At 40.3% G+C, this 20291-nt stretch overlaps 1 protein-coding gene across 9 annotated transcripts in view; it reads left to right on the top strand.

Moving 5' to 3' along the window:
* Nucleotides 1-20291, top strand: part of MID1 (midline 1) — a 363233-nt gene that overhangs the window by 317955 nt on the left and 24987 nt on the right. For all 9 annotated transcript variants that reach the window (XM_061627097.1, XM_061627092.1, XM_061627091.1 and 6 more), the window contains 2 exons: nucleotides 12476-12583; nucleotides 16567-16715. In XM_061627097.1, the coding sequence (XP_061483081.1) occupies nucleotides 12476-12583; nucleotides 16567-16715 (257 nt within the window). The remainder of the gene's footprint in view (nucleotides 1-12475; nucleotides 12584-16566; nucleotides 16716-20291) is intronic.

Below are 20291 nucleotides of genomic sequence, written 5' to 3'. Positions count from 1 at the left end.
CCAGAGCCCTTTTGGACTTTTTTCTGTCAGAGTTCTCATAGTCTGTTGAAATTCATTAAAAATCAGCCATGTTCACAGAGTACCTGTAATCGTATTACTGACCTTGCCCCATACTTTGACCTTCATATTCTGCAGTATAAAAGTTAAAAAAAATGCCTGGCTGATTTTTAATTAATTTAAGAAATTTTGCACTTAACTGAATGATAGTGTCAGGCATGCTCAGTAAGAACCAACTGTCAGTGTTCTAAAAGCCAGACTCACAGCTGCTGGGCTTGCCTAATCAGGGGGCCACACCCACACCAGACTTTGATTTCACGTGAGACAGTCATGGCTTCCCTCAGAAAATCCCGGGAAGTGTGAGGAGACTGCTATTATCCTGAGGTCTGTGAGGGGAACAGGGTGTCTCCTAGCAACTCCCAGCACCCTTCACTAACTACACTTCCCAGGATTCTTTGAGAGAAGCCATGACTATCCAAAATAAAATAAAGGCCTGGTGTGGATGTGACGAGGGACAGCTTTGGTTTAAATTTGGGTGGGAGACTACATGTGTCTGCTGTAGAATAAAAAGGTGGGGGAAACGCTGAAAAGTAATGATACTGTTCACAATGTTTTCCTTTTGGAAAGGAAAGGGGCTTCCCCTCTGCCCAGTGCCCACCCACCCACTCTCCTTCCCCTCCTCCTTCCCCCCTGCCTCTTTCCCAGGTCATTGTTGGACTACAACCTGCAACACCAGGGTTCAAATCTCCACACAGCCATGAAGCTCACTGGGTAACCTTGGGCCAGTCACTGGCTCTCAGCCTCAGAGGAAGGCAATGGTAAAAAAAACTCTGAATACAGTTTACCATGAAAACCCTATTCATAGGGTTGCCATGAGTCATGATCGACTTGAAGGCAGTCCATTTCCATTTTCAATCATGATTGCACAAAAATAAATCCCATTGAACTCAAAAAGTATGCAAATGATCAAACCCACGCTTCCTTCTCCTCCCTCCTATCCCCTCCCTCTTGCCCCTTCTGTCCCCCTTCCTTTGCCCCTCCCTCCCCATCCCCTTCCAATCTCCTCCTTCCCCTTCTCCCTCCTCCCGGTCCCCTTCTCCCCATGGTCAGGTTTACCTATCCTAACCATGATTGCATAGGAGTAAATCCCACTGAACTCAATAAACATGCAAATGATGAAACCTGTCCTTCTCCTCTCCCCCTCCTAACTGCTCCCATCTCCCTTCTCCCCTCTGCCTTTCCTCCTCTCCCTTTTCCTCCCCCCCTGCCCATCCCCTGTGGTGAGTTTCACCTATCCTAAGCATGATTGCATGGGAGTAAATCCCACCGAACTCAATAAGCATGCAAATGATCAATCCATTCCCACAAACTTGCAGAGGATCTCATTTCTTGCCTCCCAGATTAAAAAGCAGAGAAATTGACTAATAGGCAAAAAAAACCTTGTGTTTCAAGAACATGCCTATAGCCCACATATATTTTTATCAAACTTTAAAAAGCAAGGAGATTGGGCAGCTATAGAGATGCACCAGGGGTGCAGGAGACCTGCCCTCCTCTCTGAGATATTGTACTGCCCTACAAATTTGTCAAAATGCAAACACAATTTGGGTTGGTCTTTCATAGTGCAATCTACTTGCTGTGTAGCTTGGAAGAATTTGGTAACATGTGCCTTTGAGCATATGGTGAGTGGTGGCAACACCTGCATTCATCCCAAATAATAGAAAGACGACATGTGCTGTGCTGATCTTGTTTTAGCAGGGAGGAAGCAACATTATTAAGACAGTTGATATAGTTCAGATGGTCATTTTAAATATGTCTGATTTACTTTACAATTTTAGTGAAGTTTCCTATAAGAAATCATTTTCTTTTGTTTCTGTTTCTGTGAATATGTGAAGTACAGCAACACTTTGCAAAATGTCCACACACAAAAACCCAAAAATAATTGTGGAGTAATGGTACTGACTATTCTGCAGAATACTCTCCAGTGGACATCAGGAGTGTCTCATTTTGCACAACATAAAACAGTGGGAGGTGAAATATATTCTAGCAAAATTCTAAGTGTGCTCTATGTTTTTAATTGACCATGCCCACCTTGCCTTAAATATAGCAGGCTGAAAACATGCAGCCTCTTTTTTCCAACAACTAGAGTCATTGCTGAAGTAGCAACATATTGTAATCAGTCTGATTTTACATTAAACTGCAGTTTCAGATTCAACTGTTAATGCACCCAATATAGAAATAGAACATAATCTCCAATTTGAAACACAAAAGACTGTCTTCACCATCATATGACATTACACAATAAAAAGGCTTTGAAATTAATAAAAATAACTTTGAAACAGTTTTCTAGGATGAATAATGAGGGAAATAAAATTTTCTAGGTTAGATTCTCTAGAAATATTAGTAACACAGGAAAGAAGAAAAGTAAGAAGAACACCAACAAATATACAAAAAATGCAATTCTCCAACTTTGGAGATGGCAGGTGTTGCCACCACTCACCATATGCTCAGAGGCACATGTTATCAAATTCTTCCAAGCTACACAGCAAGTGGATTGGACTGTGAAAGACCAACCCAAGTTGTCTTTGCATTTTGACCAATTTGTAGAGCAGTACAATATCTCAGAGAGGAGGTCAGGTCTTCTGCTCCCCTGGTGCATTCACTATAGCTGCCCAATTTCCCTGCTTTTTAAAGTTTGATAGAACTATCTGTGGGCTATAGGTACTTCCTTAAACTGCAAGGTTTTTTGCCTATTAGTGAATCTAATTAGATTTTGAAGAGGTAAATAGAGCACTAGTGTTTTCTGTGCCGTGTTAGAATAATGATATGGAGCATCAAAACAGGGATAAGTATTTATTTTAAAATTTGTGATTTTTTTTCCTGATGCATTACTATTATAGTGTATAAAATCACCATAGAAGGTGAAGGCAAGGCTATCTGCGTCTTGTTCCTTGCTGCCACTCCTCTCATGGATGGATTCCTCGTTGCTTATCTACTGTGCCCAATGTCCTGTGTGTGTTGTTGTTTAATGCCAGATCGGTACATAATAAGACTACTCTCATCCATGACTTGATAGTGGATGGAGGTGCCGATTTGGTGTGCGTTACTGGGTGGGTAAGCTTTGAGGAATTGATCTGACCCAGCTTTGCCAACCTGGATATTCGGTGCAGCACCAGCACAGGCTGTGAGGGCCTGCACCTGGTGTTGGGCCGAGGAGACAGTAAACTAGGGTTGCTGCTGGTGTACCGTCCACCCTGCTGCCTGGCAGCTTCTCTGACCGAGCTGGTGGTCATCTCGGCTGTGGCATTGGAAGAGCCCAGAACGTTAGTGCTGGGTGATTTCAATGTCCGTGCTGAGGCTGCCTCTAGTGTTCCAGCTCAGGACTTCATAACCTTCATGACGACCATGGGGCTGTCTCAAGTTGTTATTGGCCCAACACACAGGGCAGGGCACACCCTCGACTTGGTTTTTGCTCCAGATGGAGGAAGGGGTGGTCTGGAGATAGGGGGTGGTGGATGTCACCCCGTTGTCATGGTCAGATCACTTCCTGGTGAAGTTTAGACTTATGGCTCCTTTCCCTCTCTGCAGGGGTGGTGGACAGATTAAGATGGTTGCCCCCGGAGCCTAATGGAATCCACTGGATTCCTGAATGCCCTGGGGGAGTTCCCAGTAGATAGAGCAGGTGACCCTGTTGAAGCCCTTGTCACACTATGAAACAGTGAGGCACGTTGGGCTCTCGACACGGTTGCCCCCAAGCGCCCTGTCCGGCACTGTGCAGCCCGGCTTGCACCTTGGTACACCAGTGAGCTAAGGGCAATGAAACAGACTGGATGGCGGCTAGAGTGCAAGTGGTGAAAGACGTGCTGTGAGGCTGATCAGGCACAAGTAAAACATCATAACCATGCCTACTGTGTGGTGGTGAGGGCGGCGAAGAAGGCCCACCTCTCTGCCTCCATCGCATCCTCAAGAAGCCATCCAGTGGAGCTTTTCCATATTGTCAGGGGTCTGTTGACATCAACTCCAGGAAATGGAGTCTTAGACCCTTCGGAGGCCCACTGTGAATTGTTTGCAAGGCACTTTGAGGGTAAAGTGGCCCGCCTCTGTAGCAGTCTTGATGCCCCATCCACATCTACTGTAGTCCAGTGCAACGTCTGCTGTAGCTTCTTGGGAACGGTTTCAGTTGATGCGGCTGTGCTGTGGGGTGCCGCAGGGTACCGTCTTGTCCCCCATGCTGTTTAACATCTATATGAAGCCCTTGAGAGCAGTCATCAGGAGCTTTGGGGCGAGATGTCAGCAGTATGCTGATGACACCCAGCTCTATTTCTCTGTAACATATGAATCGGGAGAGGTCATGCAAGCCCTGGCCAACTGCCCGGACTCGGTGGTGGGCTGGATGAGGGCCAATAAACTGAGTCTGAATCCTAGCAAGGAGGCACTGTGGGTTGGTGGTTCCCGAGTTCGGATAATTGGTCAGTTGTCTGCTTGAATGGGGTTGTACTCCCTCTGAAAGAGCAGGTCAATAGTCTGGGGATGCTCCTGGATCTTCTTTATCACGAGAGGCCCAGGTGACCTGTGGCTAGGAGTGCCTTTTACCAGCTTTGGCTGGTGAGACAACTGCGGCCGTTTCTGGACCGGGATAGCCTGACCACTGTTGTCCATGCACTGGTAACCTCTAGGCTGGATTACTGTAAGAACCTCTATGTGGGGTTGCCCTTGAGGTTGGTCCGGAAGCTGCAGCTGGTGCAAAATGCGGTGGCGAGACAGCTCACTGGGGCAGGGTATTGCCAACATGTCACCCCACTGCTGAAAGAATTGCACTGGCTGCCCATTTGCTACCGGGCCAAGTTCAAAGTTCCAATTTTGGTGTACAAAGCCCTATACAGCTTGGGACCAGGATACCTGAAAGACTGTCTTACCCCTTATATACCCAGTCTATCACTGCGCTCTGCAGGTGAGGGCCTCCTGCAGATACCATCTCATCAGGAGGTTCGTTCTCCACAATATAGAAAACAGACCTTTAGTGTGGCAGCTTCTACCCTGTGGAATTCCCTCCCTTTGAATATTAGGCAGGCACCATCTCTGCTATCTTTTCGGCGCCTTTTGAAGACTTTCCTCTTTCAACAAGCCTTTTAGGTTGAGACCTATCCCAGTCTGCGTTTGTGTTAGAATTGCTTAATAAGTTTTTTAATAATGCTTTTAACCCTTTTTTAAAAGTTTTTTAAAAAAATGTGTTTAACACTTTCGTTTTAATGTATGTTAAGATATGTTTTTATGATGTTTTAAAGTGTTTTTAGTGCTTTGTTTGCCGCCATGGGCTCCTGCTGGGAGGAAGGGCAGGATACAAATTAAATAATAATAAATAAATAAATAAAATCAATTAGCCTTTTAACCATATTGTAAATAAGAAAGAGAATACCTACAAATATATCTACAAATAGACACTTACCTCCCTCTTTCCCTTGTGCATTTTATTACAAACAATTAGCAAACATTTGTCTTGTTGCTTTTCCTTTAGTGCTAGACATAACTGAGTTTTTTATACTCATAATAAAATGACTTGAAGGAAATGGAATTCATACCAATGTGGTGATAATTAGTGATCTCTTTACACAATGCCTAAGCCATTACGAGGGAGGTTAGAATTTATCTACCAAGTTAATAATGAGAGAAAGAGATAGTGTTTGGTGTTCTGCCAGTTATTGTGTTGTAATTAATTATGTGGCATGTCACACTGGATTTTAAAAAGACATTTTATCATAAGTGTATATATTGTATACAAGTTTGTAAATTCAGCAGGAATAAAAAAACACACACACAATTTACACAGCAAATAGAGAGAGATCAGGAGTGAACACATTCCACACAGTTTTTCTTGAAAGGGTTCTTTTAACAAATAAAGCAACTGCAGAGAGAAAAAAACTGGTGGGGGAGAGAAAGTAGCTGTTTAAATTGCTTTGCCCTTAGTCTTCTGTGCAACCTAATGCAGATACTTTACACAACAAAAGAGGATCTGTAGGAGAGTTCCATCTTTCAAAGTATATAGACAAGAGTTGAAATCCAGAATGTCATAATTCACAAGATTCCAATTTTCCACTGTTCAGACAAAATTAAGAGATCATATGCAACAGCAAATTGACAGCTGCAGGCAAATCATTGCTCTGCAGTGGCCTGGTTCACACATAAAGCTATACCATAAACCATGCACGTATAAACCAAGCGTTATGTCCAATAGTACAGCTATAGTTTTACTGCCAACAAACCAGAGCGTGAAGCCACAATCTAAATTTGGTTTACAAATCTTGGTTTGTTTTCACAATCACTTAACATTACGTGTGAACTCAGCCTAATCCATAAACCAAATAGTAAATCAGCTTAAGCCTAAGTACTGGGGTTCTTAATTTTGGGGGGAATAGGCTGTTCAGTATTTAAGTATTCCAACCTCATATTGTAATATGAGAAAATAATAGAAAACAATTTATTAATTTTATGACCTAGACTGCAGACAGTGATGTCAAGGTGGAGCCTGCCTGTTTCAGAGGTACCTCAATTTCCAATCCCAACCTAAACATAGCCCAAGGTAGAGAAATAAATGAATAGAATTTCTGCGGCGGAGAATACATTTCTAGGCTCTAAACTCAATCCATACCTTTCTCATAGGAGCCTGAACTTCTTGTAGATAAGTACAGCAACTGTCCAAAGCCATTGTTTCCCTATAGGGTCCCATTTAGCAATTTGGGGAAAAGCAGAAAGAAAAGAATCCTCCATGCACCTTGTCCTCTCACCCTGCATTGGAGCCATAAGGAGAGGAAAGCAACCAAACAGTGGCAGTGATGGGAAGGAGGAGAAGGAGATAAATACATTTAGGAAGCAGGGCCCCCTGAGAGCATCTTGCCAAGCCTTCTTCCTCCCCCTCCAAAAATAAAAATTCCTGGAACCAACACTGGCAGAGGACACAAGCAAAAGTTACATAGTATCAAAGTAATCAGGCCTTCACTAGGATATAGGGTTGCCAGGTCGGAACCATTCAAAAACCTGAGAAAATGGGGGCGGGCCCTAGTGACGTCATGGGGTGGGCCCTAGTGATGTCATGGGGCGGGCCACAGACCTGAACTTACAGGATCTGGACAGGGTGGTTCATGACAGATGCTCTTGGAGGTCACTGATTCATAGGGTCACCATAAGTTATAATCGACTTGAAGGCACATAACGACAACAACAAACCTCCCACAAAGACTGTGGGAATGCTGTGGACACAATATATTTCAACTTTAGCAAAGCTTTTGACAAAATGCCACATGATATTCTGATTAGCAAGCTAGCTGAATGTGGACTGGATGGAACAGCTATTGGGTGGATCCACTGTTGGCTACACAATCATATTCAGAGTGCTAATCAATGGTTTCTTCTCAACCTGGGGGGGGTAACTAGTTGGCTGCTATAGGGCTTGGTCTTGGACCCAGTGCTCTTCAACGTTTTTATTAATGACTTGGATGAGGAGGGGCAGGGAATGCTTATCAAACGTGTAGATGATGCAAAATTGGGAGGAATACCTAATTCCCTGGAAGACAGAAACAAAATTCAAAGGGATCTTAATAGGCTGGAGCATTGGGCTAAAAACAGCAGAATGAAATTTAACAGGGATAAGTGCAAAGTTCTACACCTAGGAAAAAGAAACCAAATGCAGTTATTAAGATGGGGGATACTTGGCTCAGCAATACTACATGCAAGAAGGATCTTGGGATTGTTGTTGATCACAAACTGAATATGAGCCAACAGTGTGATGTGGCTGCAAAAAAAGCAAATGCTATTTTAGGCTGCATTAACAAAGTGAGTGAAGTACTAGTTCTCCTTTATTCAGCACCGGTTAGGCTTCATCTTGAGTACTGCGTCCAGTTCTTGACACCACACTTTAAGAAAGATACAGCAAACTAGAATGGGTTCAGAGGAGGGTAACGAGGATAGTCAGGAGACAGGAAACAAAGTCCTATGAGGAGAGACTGAAAGAACTGGGCATGTTTAGCCTGGAGAAGAGCAGACTAAGGGGAGATATGATAGCACTCTTCAAATACATGAGAGAATGGGGTGGGGGCAGGGAGAGTGAGCGATCTGTTCTCTTACTTTTAAACCATTTAGGATGGCAGGCGGGGGGAGAGAATGGGGGTGGGGGCAGGGAGAGTGAGCGATCTGATCTCTTACTTTTAAACCATTTAGGATGGCAGGCGGGGGGAGAGAATGGGGGTGGGGGCAGGGAGAGTGAGCGATCTGATCTCTTACTTTTAAACCATTTAGGAGGGCAGGCGGGGGGAGAGAATGGGGGTGGGGGCAGGGAGAGTGAGCGATCTTACTTTTAAACCATTTAGGAGGGCAGGCGGGGGTAGGGAATGGGGGTGGGGGTAGGGAGAGTGAGCGATTTTACTTTTTACTGCTGGGGGGGTCCCTGCAGGGGCGGCGGCTGCTCAAGTCCTCCTGTCTGTCTGCACTGCAGTCCCTGCTGTCTGACTGAGAAAGAGCAGGAAGGCGGCCAGCTACAGCCCAACAGTATGCGTGTGTCAATCACGCATGCGTGGCTGAGGGGGCCAATGAAAAGCCGGAGATCCTCCAGTTTAAACAAAATATTGCCGGAGGCCGGAGATGGCCCCCTTTTGCTGGAGACTCCGGCAGAAAAACGGAGACCTGGCAACCCTACTAGGATATATAGCAGGGGTCAGGAATGTGAGGGCTGAAGGCAGTCCTCTCTGTCCAGGCTTTGGACTCTCCCTAGGCCACTTCCCTTCTCCCAGGTCACACTCCTCACCAGCACTGATCCACAGCCTCCTCAAGTGTGTTCTTGAACTGGGTTAATGCCTCTTCCTTATCTGGAGGAAGATAGGGGGAGTCTATGGGTTCCTTCTGGAGGAAGGGTGGGATATAATTTACTTAAAATAAATTTTAAATAAATCATAGAAACAGCTGACTTTTGCATAGCTGGAATGAAGCCTGCTCTACACAGTAAGAATCACATCTGTTGCTCTACTCCCTTTTTGTCTCTGGACCCCACCCATCAATGGCATGCAACCTGTCATGCGGTTTCTTGTGGAAAAAACATAATTTAGGCTAGCCAAAATTAGAAAGCTTTATATATATATATATATATATATATATATATATATATATATATATATATATATATATATATATATATATATATATATATATATATATATTAAAGTAGATTACGTATGAAAATGCTGTTCAAATGACAACTCCATTTAGAGTGTTTATTTTTGTATTCAAGCTTTTGGATAGTTTGAGCACAAACAATTCACTCCTAATAATAATGACCACAATTGCATATGCTTAGAGTACTTGTGTGTGGGTTGGCAGGTTTTGTTGTTGTTGTTGGTAATTTGCTCTATGAAGATCTCTTCTTTGCTCCAGGTAGTTTTAAGTGCTTTGGGAAGATATATCTCAGCCACCAGTATCCATTTGTACTATAGCTTGTGATTTGCCAGACATCTGTTAGGTAGTCATTGTTGTGACCACCATACTACTGTTTAATTTATGCCCATATATTACTTACCCTAGTAAAGCTTAGACCTTCTTAAGAAGAAGCAAAATACATTCCACATGGAACAAGAACAGGTGGTTCCTTTTACCTTTGACATGATGTTTGTGTACTCCAGCGCATTTCTAACACACTGAGAATCTTACGTTTCTTTCTACTTCTAGGTTTGTACCCCAGTTTTCCCATCCACAATCGCTCAAAGTAGCTTACAAATAAAAAAATAAACATAAAAACAACAATAATCCAATAATTAGAATGCAAACAAAACTTTAAAACACAAGAACCATCAATAGATTCTAAAAGCCACTACCATCATGTGGGAGAGGGCTGTAGCTCAGTGGTACAGCATCTGCTTTGCATGCAGAAGGTCCAAGGTTCAATCCCCAGCATCTTCAGGTAGGGCTGGGAGAGATCCCTCCTGGAATCCCTGAGAGCCACTGCCAGCCAGTGTAGACAATACTGAGCTAGATGGCCCAGTGATTTGATTCCATATAAGGCAGCTTTCTATGTTCCTAATATATTCACCTTAATTTAAACATATACATCGATACAAGCCATTCAAATGTCCAGATAGGTATCTAAATAGAATTTATATTAATATGTTCAAATTTAGAAAGGGTCACACCACTGCATAATATGGGTGTTTATCGTTCCACACTTGAAGTATGGGTCTCTTGGAAATATAAGGGCTTGCAAAATCCACCTTTGTTGTCCTGCTGTTAATTCCCAAACTACAGGAATATGGTTACTACATTTCAATGTGCGTTGATGGTTGGGCTTTTTTCCCCTCCACCTTTCCTTCCCTTTTTTCCCTTTCTTCATCAAATTGATACATTTAAAAAAATCAATAAAACACAAACAAAATTAATAAACCAGTCTTAACAGATGGGCACATTTTAGTTTTACAGAATAGTATTTGTTATCCTTTACTTAGTTATTTATTTCTATTCTTATTCAATTCATTATGTGTATTCAGAAAAAGTTTGGAAAAATTCACTAAATAGTACATCAGTGCCATCCCTTGCTGCTATTTATGCTGAAGCAGCCTTTATGGTTTTGTTTTTTTTTGGCATGATGCTAATGCTTTAATCGGTTTATGCAAGAAAGTCCTAACTAAGATTGCCAGAGACAGAAAAAGGAACACTTTAGTTGCACATTATACAACCAATTAACAGTATAGACCTCTGCCTTTTCAGCCAAAGTGGTTCTTTAGATTTATCAATGTAAATGTCACAACTGGATGACATTTCCCATTACCTTCCCAAAATATTAAGAAATCACTGATTGTTCGAATGCCTGATCACCGTCTTCCAAAGCAGCTACTTTACTCCCAATGTAAGGATGGAAAACGGAATATCAGTGGACAGCAAAAGAGGTTTAAAGATGTTCTCAAAGCTAATCTAAAAAAAATGTAACATAAGCATCGAGAACTGGGAAGCCTTGGCCCGTGAACGTCCCAATTGGAGGTCTGCCATTATCAAAGGTGCTGTGGACTTTGAAGAAGCACGAGTACAGGGCGAAAGGGACAAATGAGCTAAGCGGAAGGCACGTCAAGCAAATCCTCATCGTGACCATCTTCCATCTGGAAACCTATGTACTCACTGTGGGAGGCTGTGCGGATCCAGAATTGGCCTCCACGGTCACTTACGGACCCACCGTTAAAGATCTTATCTTGGAAGACAATCTTACTCGGCCACGAGTGATCGCCAATGATGAACGATATAATAAAACATTCTCTCTCTCACCTGTCATTAGCTGAGCTACTTTTATATCACATGGAAATGTTTACAAACATTCTTACTGCTCAGTGGGAAGTTGTCAGCTTGTCAGAATGTTGACAAAGTGCAGGTTCTTTGCAGAAAGTGAAAGGTTAGTGTGGCTTGGTAGAAAAAGAGAGGGGGGTGGTGATGATGATGCTGGGTAGATGGGCCATCTGAGGACTAGGAAACTTAATCTGATAGAAGCCCAAAAGCTATAAGAGCTGAAGGAAGTTAGACAGAATTGGATCTGAGCTTAGAATCATAAAGATACCAGAAAGAGTAGGAAAAGAGACAGATGTGGAATTTGTGAAGGAATGACTTGTTGGAAAAATGGGTCTAGAGAAAAACTTCATAGAGTGGACTAAGTTGAGAATGAGAGGGATGTGTTGTAGGTAAAATAAAATTAGAAGCAAGCTTTGGAGAATGAGAGACTGAGGGTGAGCAAGTTCGTGTGAGCTAGTATCCTCCATACTGAGGCCATATGGAGGGAGTAATCTTTTGATAGGTGCTTCTTCCCAGTGGTGATTCATGTGGTCATGATAAGACATTGTTAAGCCATTGCCATCATGTAATTCACTTCTATAACTGACATGTCAACATTATTTCCTCTATGGGCCAGTTTCATGCACAGAGAAGTTTAGAACCTACAAGTGGAGCCTGCAACAAAAATATTACAGTGTAGAGCTCTCTAGTGTTTCAGCTAGTCATGGATATTCATCCTTCCCACCAATTTTCACTTGTTTTCTTCTCATCATTCAACATCCCTTGGACATTAAATACACTCAGTCCTTGTTACCAAGTGCTCCCCACTTTCCCCCCAATATCTACAAACCATGGGATTCCCCCAAGCCTGTTGATACGTCTGTCTTTTGTTTGGATAATGTCATTTTGGTTGCATAAGTATCAACTCTCAGAGAATGATGAGCTGGCCATGTGATGGAAAGGGCAAAGGGATATGGAAACAAAGAGATGGAAGAATGAGGGACTGAATTTCACATGTTAACTTAAACGTACATGCAAACTTTTGCAGGTTACTACTAATTAAGCAATTTATTTTTGCTAATTTTTATGAGAGAAATGCATGAGTCACTTGAATTGTTACTTTGTGAAAATTAAAAAACATCCATATGATAAAAGTTGAACAAAGTTTTCCATAACAGCCTGATGCATTTTTTAGGTGAACGCGTCCCGACAAGAAACCAAGCTGATGGAAGAATGTGATCTGCTTATCGAAATAATCCAACAAAGGCGTCAGATAATTGGAACCAAAATCAAGGAAGGGAAAGTAAGAATTTTACCTCAGAGGTTCTCAAATAGATTAACATTCTTGCTAAACAGTATGCTTTGTGAATTCTCTGACTTCTTGATTTAGAATGCTGTAATATACACATAAGCCCTTGAAAACTCCTTGGCAGCTATTACATTTCAGAGAAAAAAGTACTCATGTTGTCACAACTCATTAAGCAACCATTCAGTCATCATTTTAAATCTACTGAATGCCTGTAATGTTGATGGCATCTCATGCTATTTTTATTTTGCTGTTATGTTATTGTTTCAAGAAAGGGTGTACAAACAGTTTTTCCCAAGAGGTAGAAAACGTGTTTTAGTTTGTCAAAACTACTAATGCCATACAATTCTAGCCAAAATATTTTTGAGTGAACAAAGATCTAAAGGTACTTGCCCAGGGCAAAAACGGATTGTATCATAAGAATTGCTAACTCAAACCACAGTAATCTGCATGAATATTTTATTATATAGATAATTTAATTATTTATTAAGTATATGTATACAAAGTCTATCCACTTTCTCAAAGGCCAGTGTGGTGTAGTGGTTAAGGTGTTGGACTATGAACTGGGAGACTAAGGTTCCAATCCTCACAGAGCCATGAAGCTCACTGGGTGACCTTGGGCCAGTCACTGCCTCTCAGCCTCAGAGGAAGGCAATGGTAAACCACCTCTGAATACTGCTTACCATGAAAACCCTATTCATAGGGTTGCCCATAAGTCGGAATCAACTTGAAGGCAGTCCATTTTCTTTTTCATACAAAGTAGCTTTTCTGATGCAACCATTCAACACACAAAAAAAGAGTCGGGAGCATGCCAGGGGAAGTTGAGGACGTCAGTGGAAAATTATAGCTTGTGTGTTTCAGAAGAGAGAATGCAGTGAAATGTTTTTATACTGTAATGTAGAAGGAATTCAGGTTAAATATCATTCCTTAATAACTGTAGTACAGCTATTTCTGATGTCAGCCTATTGTGCAAGGTAAATTTCAGATATTCATTCATGCTTTAAATTGGTTACCTAGCTGACTGTGAAATCAGTTTGACCGTGATTCTTGTTGCTTTTTAGTGCAAGCCATTCAATCTTTAACTGCTAAAGTAGCTTGAAGAAGTCAAACATAAACTCTCCCTGTGTGGGAAACACTTTGACAAGAAATAAAGTCAAGGGCAGGTTAAATGGTTCACTTAGCTGTCAAGTTATTCCAATTAACTTAAAATAAAAAGCCCTGCAGGCAAGAGCTGACTCAGATATGTTTGAAGACCACAGTTCCCCAAGTTGTTGTTTGACAGACCCTAAAGTTCTTTATAGTATTAACAAAATACAGCTCCCTCCAGAATCTCAAATGGCAACCTTCTGTATAATCTCCTTGGTTACATGATTGCAGTGGGAACTCACATTCTTGCACCAAAGTTCATGGCAAACTTTCCATTGAGTCAGAAATGCCTGGTCAAATCCAAGGTTTGCCTCAAAGGAAAGGGGAGATGTTGTTGTTGTTGACACAAATTATTCTTTTCAGTGCTTTATGCCATTGGCCTATAACAGAAGTGTTTTAACAAGCCTGAGACACTCCTTTCTCAAACAAGGCTTGCACTTAGTCCTCAAATCTTTTTTCTATTGACCACAGAAGCAGAGTCATTTTCTAAACAAAAGTGATGTGTCAGTACATTTTTCCAGCAAATTAAACAGGTATGTCACCAGCTGTGTTAGCAGTTTGAATACACAGTTAATCAGCCCAACTGATTTACTCCATCTCTAGGTTTTAGCACTTCATTTGGTCCCTCCATTAGCTTAAAGTGTAACCTAAGACCTTTCTCTGGTACTGTACTGAGAAGCAAACAATAAATGGTTGCCCACAATGCTTAAAAAAGGCTTGGGCTCTTACAGTCTAAAAAAGGAGACTGGCATGTAGCTTGTATGGATTTTGACAATAGCTGAAGACACACCTCTTCACCAAGGCATTTGAGGGTAGTTGAGTTTCCCTTTTATAAAAGTAAACTGCTTTCTGCTGTTGGCTTCTTATAGATTTTAGCGGTAGTTTTAATATGTCATTGGGTTTTGTTGTCATTGGTACCTGAAAAAATACAATTAATTCTCCCAGAATGCTAATTGCACTGTAGAATTTATCTATGTGAATGCCATTGCTGGTCCTGTTTCTGGTATTAAGAGTATTTTAAGAACAATCACCACTTTCTGTTTGGATGTTTAACACAGTTAGGGGCTAATATTTTAAAATACTTTAAAATGTTAAACTTTGAAAATACAGATTTGGAGAACAAATAGTAATACGTAGCCTAAAAAAAAATCACATAGAATGTTAAATAAGGGGAAATTCCACCTTTTTATCATGCTCATTGTTAAATGTTGACTAGAATGGAAATATAAAAAATGTTAGTAAAGTATACGTTTTTTAAAAAAAAGTATACAGAACAGTAGTATTGTTGGTATGAATATTCCACTTAAATGCCTTTTGTTGTTTCATCAACTAGTAGGGTGCCACCTGTAGCGGGGAACAAAAACCAATGAACACTGATTCCTTACGACCCAAAATATTTCTCAAGAGTTCTGTGTTTCCCATTATCAGTTTTCTGAGACACAATCCAGTGTGACCCATAGACTCTTTAAGACTGCAGTTCTAAAACACACTTCCATGGGATTAAGGTGAACAATTAAACTACACAGTACTCACTTCTAAGTAAACCTATTTAGGATCTCAGTGTAAAATTATATTCCTAATTTTTCAAAAATGAAATAGAATTGACGTGGTTAAACCTTACTTTAAAAGAAATGCACTGGTGGCTGACTGTGGACTTAAACAGCATGCTTGTTGTGGCCTTAAACTCAGGATACATGGCTCCTATGGTAATTAATTGTCTGCCAGTAGAATGATGATATACAGTGTTTATTGCTTAATAAATGCAACCTTACAAGATTTTTTGTTATCTTTACTATAAAATTCCAAACTTGCTGCCAGTCTACTTTAATTATCAATTTCCTGTTTTTTATATGTTCTTGGAGCTTAATGTGTTTCTTAGCTACAGAGTTGTTAGATTTCCTTCCTTTTCCTTTCCCCTTTGGACTAGGCAGTTATGTTGCTGTTGCTAATGACACTGTACTGGAGGGGGAGGATAACTGTGATTTGGACGTTTGGAAGACAGTATATTCTATTAGCTGTAGATAGGTAAGCTTTAAATTTTAGGCTCTCAAACTAGAATAGACATCTTCTATTACAGTTCAGTAATCTTTCAGCAAGTTTTTTTTCCTCTGCAAAGATGTATGCATTGTACACATTTATCATAATATCATAGACACACATTATGGTGTTTTCTGTTTTTATTCTGTTTTCTGAATTTAACTGTTTAACTGAATAGTAGCTTTTTTGTTTTTCAGCATTCAGGTAAACCAAAAGAAGTTACCTAATTCATAAAAATGTATCAATCATATTAATTTTTTCAGTGCAATAAAATCAGACTGCAGTCATTACCTTGAGTTTTGAACTTGACAAAACTGAAGAAATAGAAATCTCTGAAGGCTAACATTTATTTTATTGTCAGTTAACACGAATTACTCCTTTCATTCAGGTTTTGTTCTAAGGTCACTTTTTCTGTAAAGAAGCTCAGGAATTTACAGCAAAATGTACCCCCTTATAAGCTGCTTTGAAGACATCAATGTGGAGGAACTGGCCATGACAATAGATTTTTGTTATCCGAGAAGCAGAGAATGATGGGGAGTGATGTTTCCTGCTATCAAAAACTCTGCCAGCTGTGCTTATTTTGGATTTCCCCAGTGTGGAGAATAAATCTCTTAGCTTGAACAATATAGGCTGTGAGTGAAGCAGGTGTAAATGGGATTCTTGCTTCTCAGTTAAGCTGCTCACATTAGCACCCTATTTACACTATGGCCATGATGAATTGCAAATACAAAAGCACTTTTTTTTTAGTTTATGGACCTAACTATTTTTTTTACATTCTCCCCCATCCCCCTTTCCAGGTGGTGAGACTGAGAAAATTAGCCCAGCAGATAGCCAATTGCAAGCAGTGCATTGAGCGTTCTACCTCTCTCATCTCACAAGCAGAACAGTCTCTGAAGGAGAATGATCATGCACGCTTCTTGCAGTCTGCTAAAAACATAACTGAAAGGTATTGTCATAAGAACATATGTACAACTGCTGGTTCAGGCCATATTGTCATTCATTCTGTTTCTAACAAGGTCTAGCCAGAAGATTCTGAAAAGCTTATAAAGCTGGACATGAAGGCACCAGTCCTTCACTCTTTCTTGTGCCCATCAACTGGTATTCAGAAACAAAATTTCAAAGACTGATGAGAAAATTATTATCAAAACGATACAGTAAGGAAATCTTGGGGAGGGGGCATTCTCTGATGTAAATTCTAAAGTTAAATATATGTAGGGTTGCCATATTGCCCGGTTAGCCGGGTTTTGCCCTGATTCTTTGCATGCCACCCAGCACCCATTTAGCTCCTTAGGTGGCCCTGATTCTCAGCTTTAATTTTTTTAAAAAATTAAGTTTCTAGGTGGTCCGGTTCTTGAGATATACATAAAAACGTCAGCTGCCCCCGACTGTTAAATCTTTCTTTACACAGTACTGTATAGCAAATTGTAGCTTTAACCCCGCCCGTTCAGGATTGCAGCCAATCAGTGAAGCCAGGGTTGTGTTTCAGTTTCATTGACCTGAGGCAGCGTCTAGAAAACCTCATTGCAATGCCAGAAAATTGTGGTTCTCCCCCCCCCCATTTATCTGAAAATCTCATAAATTGGGTAAGTATATACATTTCATTTTTTTCCCTCTTGTGTGCAGGAGTCAGATCCTGGGCAATGTTTTGAAAACCTTCCCAATACTTGCTTTTGTAAAAGCAATGATAATCCCATATGCCCAGAGTAAATCCCATTGAATTCAGTACGACTTACTTTTGAGTAGACATGGTTATGAATGTGCTGAAAATCAATGGGACTTTGGAGTGAATGTAAAAAAGAATTGTGTTTGTGTTCTAACTCTGTCTGTCCCCCTCTCCAGTCCTATTTTAAAGCAAGTAGGCAGGGCTTACTTAGGTATTACAGTTTTTATTCTGTAGGAAACTAATACTGATTTTTTTTAAACTAATACTGATTTTTCTGCAATGACCAACTGGTTTGACAATAAACTGTTATATGGGCTGTATGTATTTATACATCTGCAGTGTGTGCATGAGCGTGTATGGAGTCTTATGATTCAGAATTTTGGGTTGTGTGAATGAAGTTGCTTATCACTTGAGGTTGCATTTCTGTCCCTGTTTGAGTAAGCCCCACTGAATACACTGGGACTTGCTTCTGAATAAATAAACCTAGGATTGCACTGTAAATATCTTTACAGTTTGTGTAAATAATAAATATATTTGATAGTCATGCTTATATAAATATTTCTTCATTTATCATATTTTTGGTTTTTGGTTAGGAATCCTGACTGGTTGTGAGATGCTTAGTTTTCTGCCTTACTCATAGGAATCTTGTTGTGGTTGGTATGGTATTACATTTAGGAAAGTGTTACTGCATTTTGTGTTGTTGTTTTCCTATTTGCATTTCACTTATCTTTAACCTCACTCCGTTACAGCCATAGAAGCAACAGCAGCATATGCAAGATAATTAACTCCCATTAGTGATAAGAGTAAGAATTTATAATTATTATTTTAATTAAAACAAGAGGCTTATCAGTACTTTGAAGAGGACCAGATATTTATTTTCTTTCTGAGCCCAGGACTGGGTCTTTCATGATGCCTGGTGGGTGAGGGGGAGCAGGAGAGTAGTCGATAAGACAGACATCCTGGCATTGGTAATCTAATTAGCAAGGTATGTGTGGGGTTGTTGCACACTTCCAGGCCCACTTTCATTTTGAGTATGGAGGTGGAACCTGTTTAGATGTGGTTGATCAAAGGGAGAAGAAATTTTGAGTTAAGCAAAGCTCTGCTTTTATAAAACCTAAGAAACATACAGATACTTTGAATGTCTGAGTGCGTGCACCAGTGGAATACTGGAGGAACTTGTAAAACTTGCTGCAACAGTATTTAGAACTGAGCATGTGGCGTGAAAGACTCCTCTTCCTAACATTTTGGCTTCTTGTTTTTCTCCACCCACCACATCTCTGAAATATATCGTATATGTAATGGTTAACCATACTGCTGCCCTGACTTACTTTATGTTTGTTGCTATTTTGTGTTTTTATTGTTTTTATATTGATTGTGCATTTTTATTGTTTTTATATTGATTGTGCATTTTTATTGTTTTTATTATATTTGCAAGCTGTGCTGAGCTCTGCTTTTAACAGCAGAAGGGCAGGATATAAATCCTCTTAATCAATCAATAAATATTCCATAGTGTTGGAAACTAGAGTCTAGGCATTTAAGGCTGAAAATGTTGCTTTTAAAAAAAAAGATTTCTCACATCTTTCCCCAGTTTTTGGTGGTAATTCCTATGCACAAAAACAAAACAACTGGACAATCCAAATATTAATATGTGAATAATTTCCATAATATGCAAATAATATGCAAATACTTTGCATAATATGCAAATTAGCCTGCCCAGATTTGTGGAACTGGAATATGGCAACCCTAAATATATGTAGTTGTAGAACAGGGACAGAGAACCTGTGGCCTTCCAGATGTTGCTGGACTGCAATTCGCCATTATCCTGACCATTGGCCATGCTATTAGGCTGATGGAAGCTGGAGTCTTAACATCTGGAGGAACACAGGTCTCCCATTCTGATTACAGAAGATGTTGTGACAAATCATTCAGTACTTACCACCAATATAGATTAAGTATACCTAACAAGCAGAAAATAAAAAGGATAAAAGTAATATTTTACGTTCTGCAATCACTCCATACTGGTGGTAACTATTCTAAATACACACTTAAGGTCACATCTAGTTTAACCCACAAGGTCCCAAGAGACTTGTCTTCTATACAAGGACCAATTTGCTTATCTTAGTAAGATCTATTCTTGCAGGATGACAGGCTTATTTCATACATGTGACACTTCCACTGCTTAGAAACCATTTTGGCAAGTAAGTGGTATATAAAGTAATTATAAATGGCAGCAGTGGCATGCACCTGCAAGATTACTATGCAAGAGCTACTGGCACGTTTGCCTTATTTTGCTAATTAAGTTTTTAGACCTGGGAAAATAACTGTGGAAATACTTTTGAATAGTAGCTTTTTTATTTTTCAGCATTCAGCTGAACCATAAGAAGTTACCCAATTCATAAAAATGTATCATTCATATTAATTTTTTCAGTGCAATCAATGAGACTGCAGTTATTACCGTGAGTTTTGAACTTGAGTTTTTTGAATCAGGTGTAAAATTAAACATTTCATTTTGGGAAATAGGTCCACTGAAGCAATAAAAACATTTTGATCTGGCATGTATCATGAGTCCAGTTGATTTAAAGAATGTAGGTACTGCCAAACTGGCAAGATTCGCTGATTCCTTACTGTGTAACAGGACGTTTATTCTCTATGCCTGAATGAATGTGAATTCTCTGTTGAGGCCTCACAAAACATAACAGCCTTACAGTTCTGGTATGTGTTGTCACGTCTTTGAGATTCCAGGCTGAAAACTTCATTGCTTTGTAGGTTTTCATACAATGCTGCAGCTTGCCTCAAAATAACTTACAAGCTACAAAACAAACAAAGCAAGAAAGCTTTTTTTCTTTCAGTTAATGAGGC

This window comes from Rhineura floridana, chromosome 5 (genome assembly GCF_030035675.1).
Source record: "Rhineura floridana isolate rRhiFlo1 chromosome 5, rRhiFlo1.hap2, whole genome shotgun sequence".
Lineage (NCBI taxonomy): Eukaryota > Metazoa > Chordata > Lepidosauria > Squamata > Rhineuridae > Rhineura > Rhineura floridana.
Note: the sequence above shows the minus strand (reverse complement) of the source record. Positions and strands in the feature narration are given on the sequence as shown.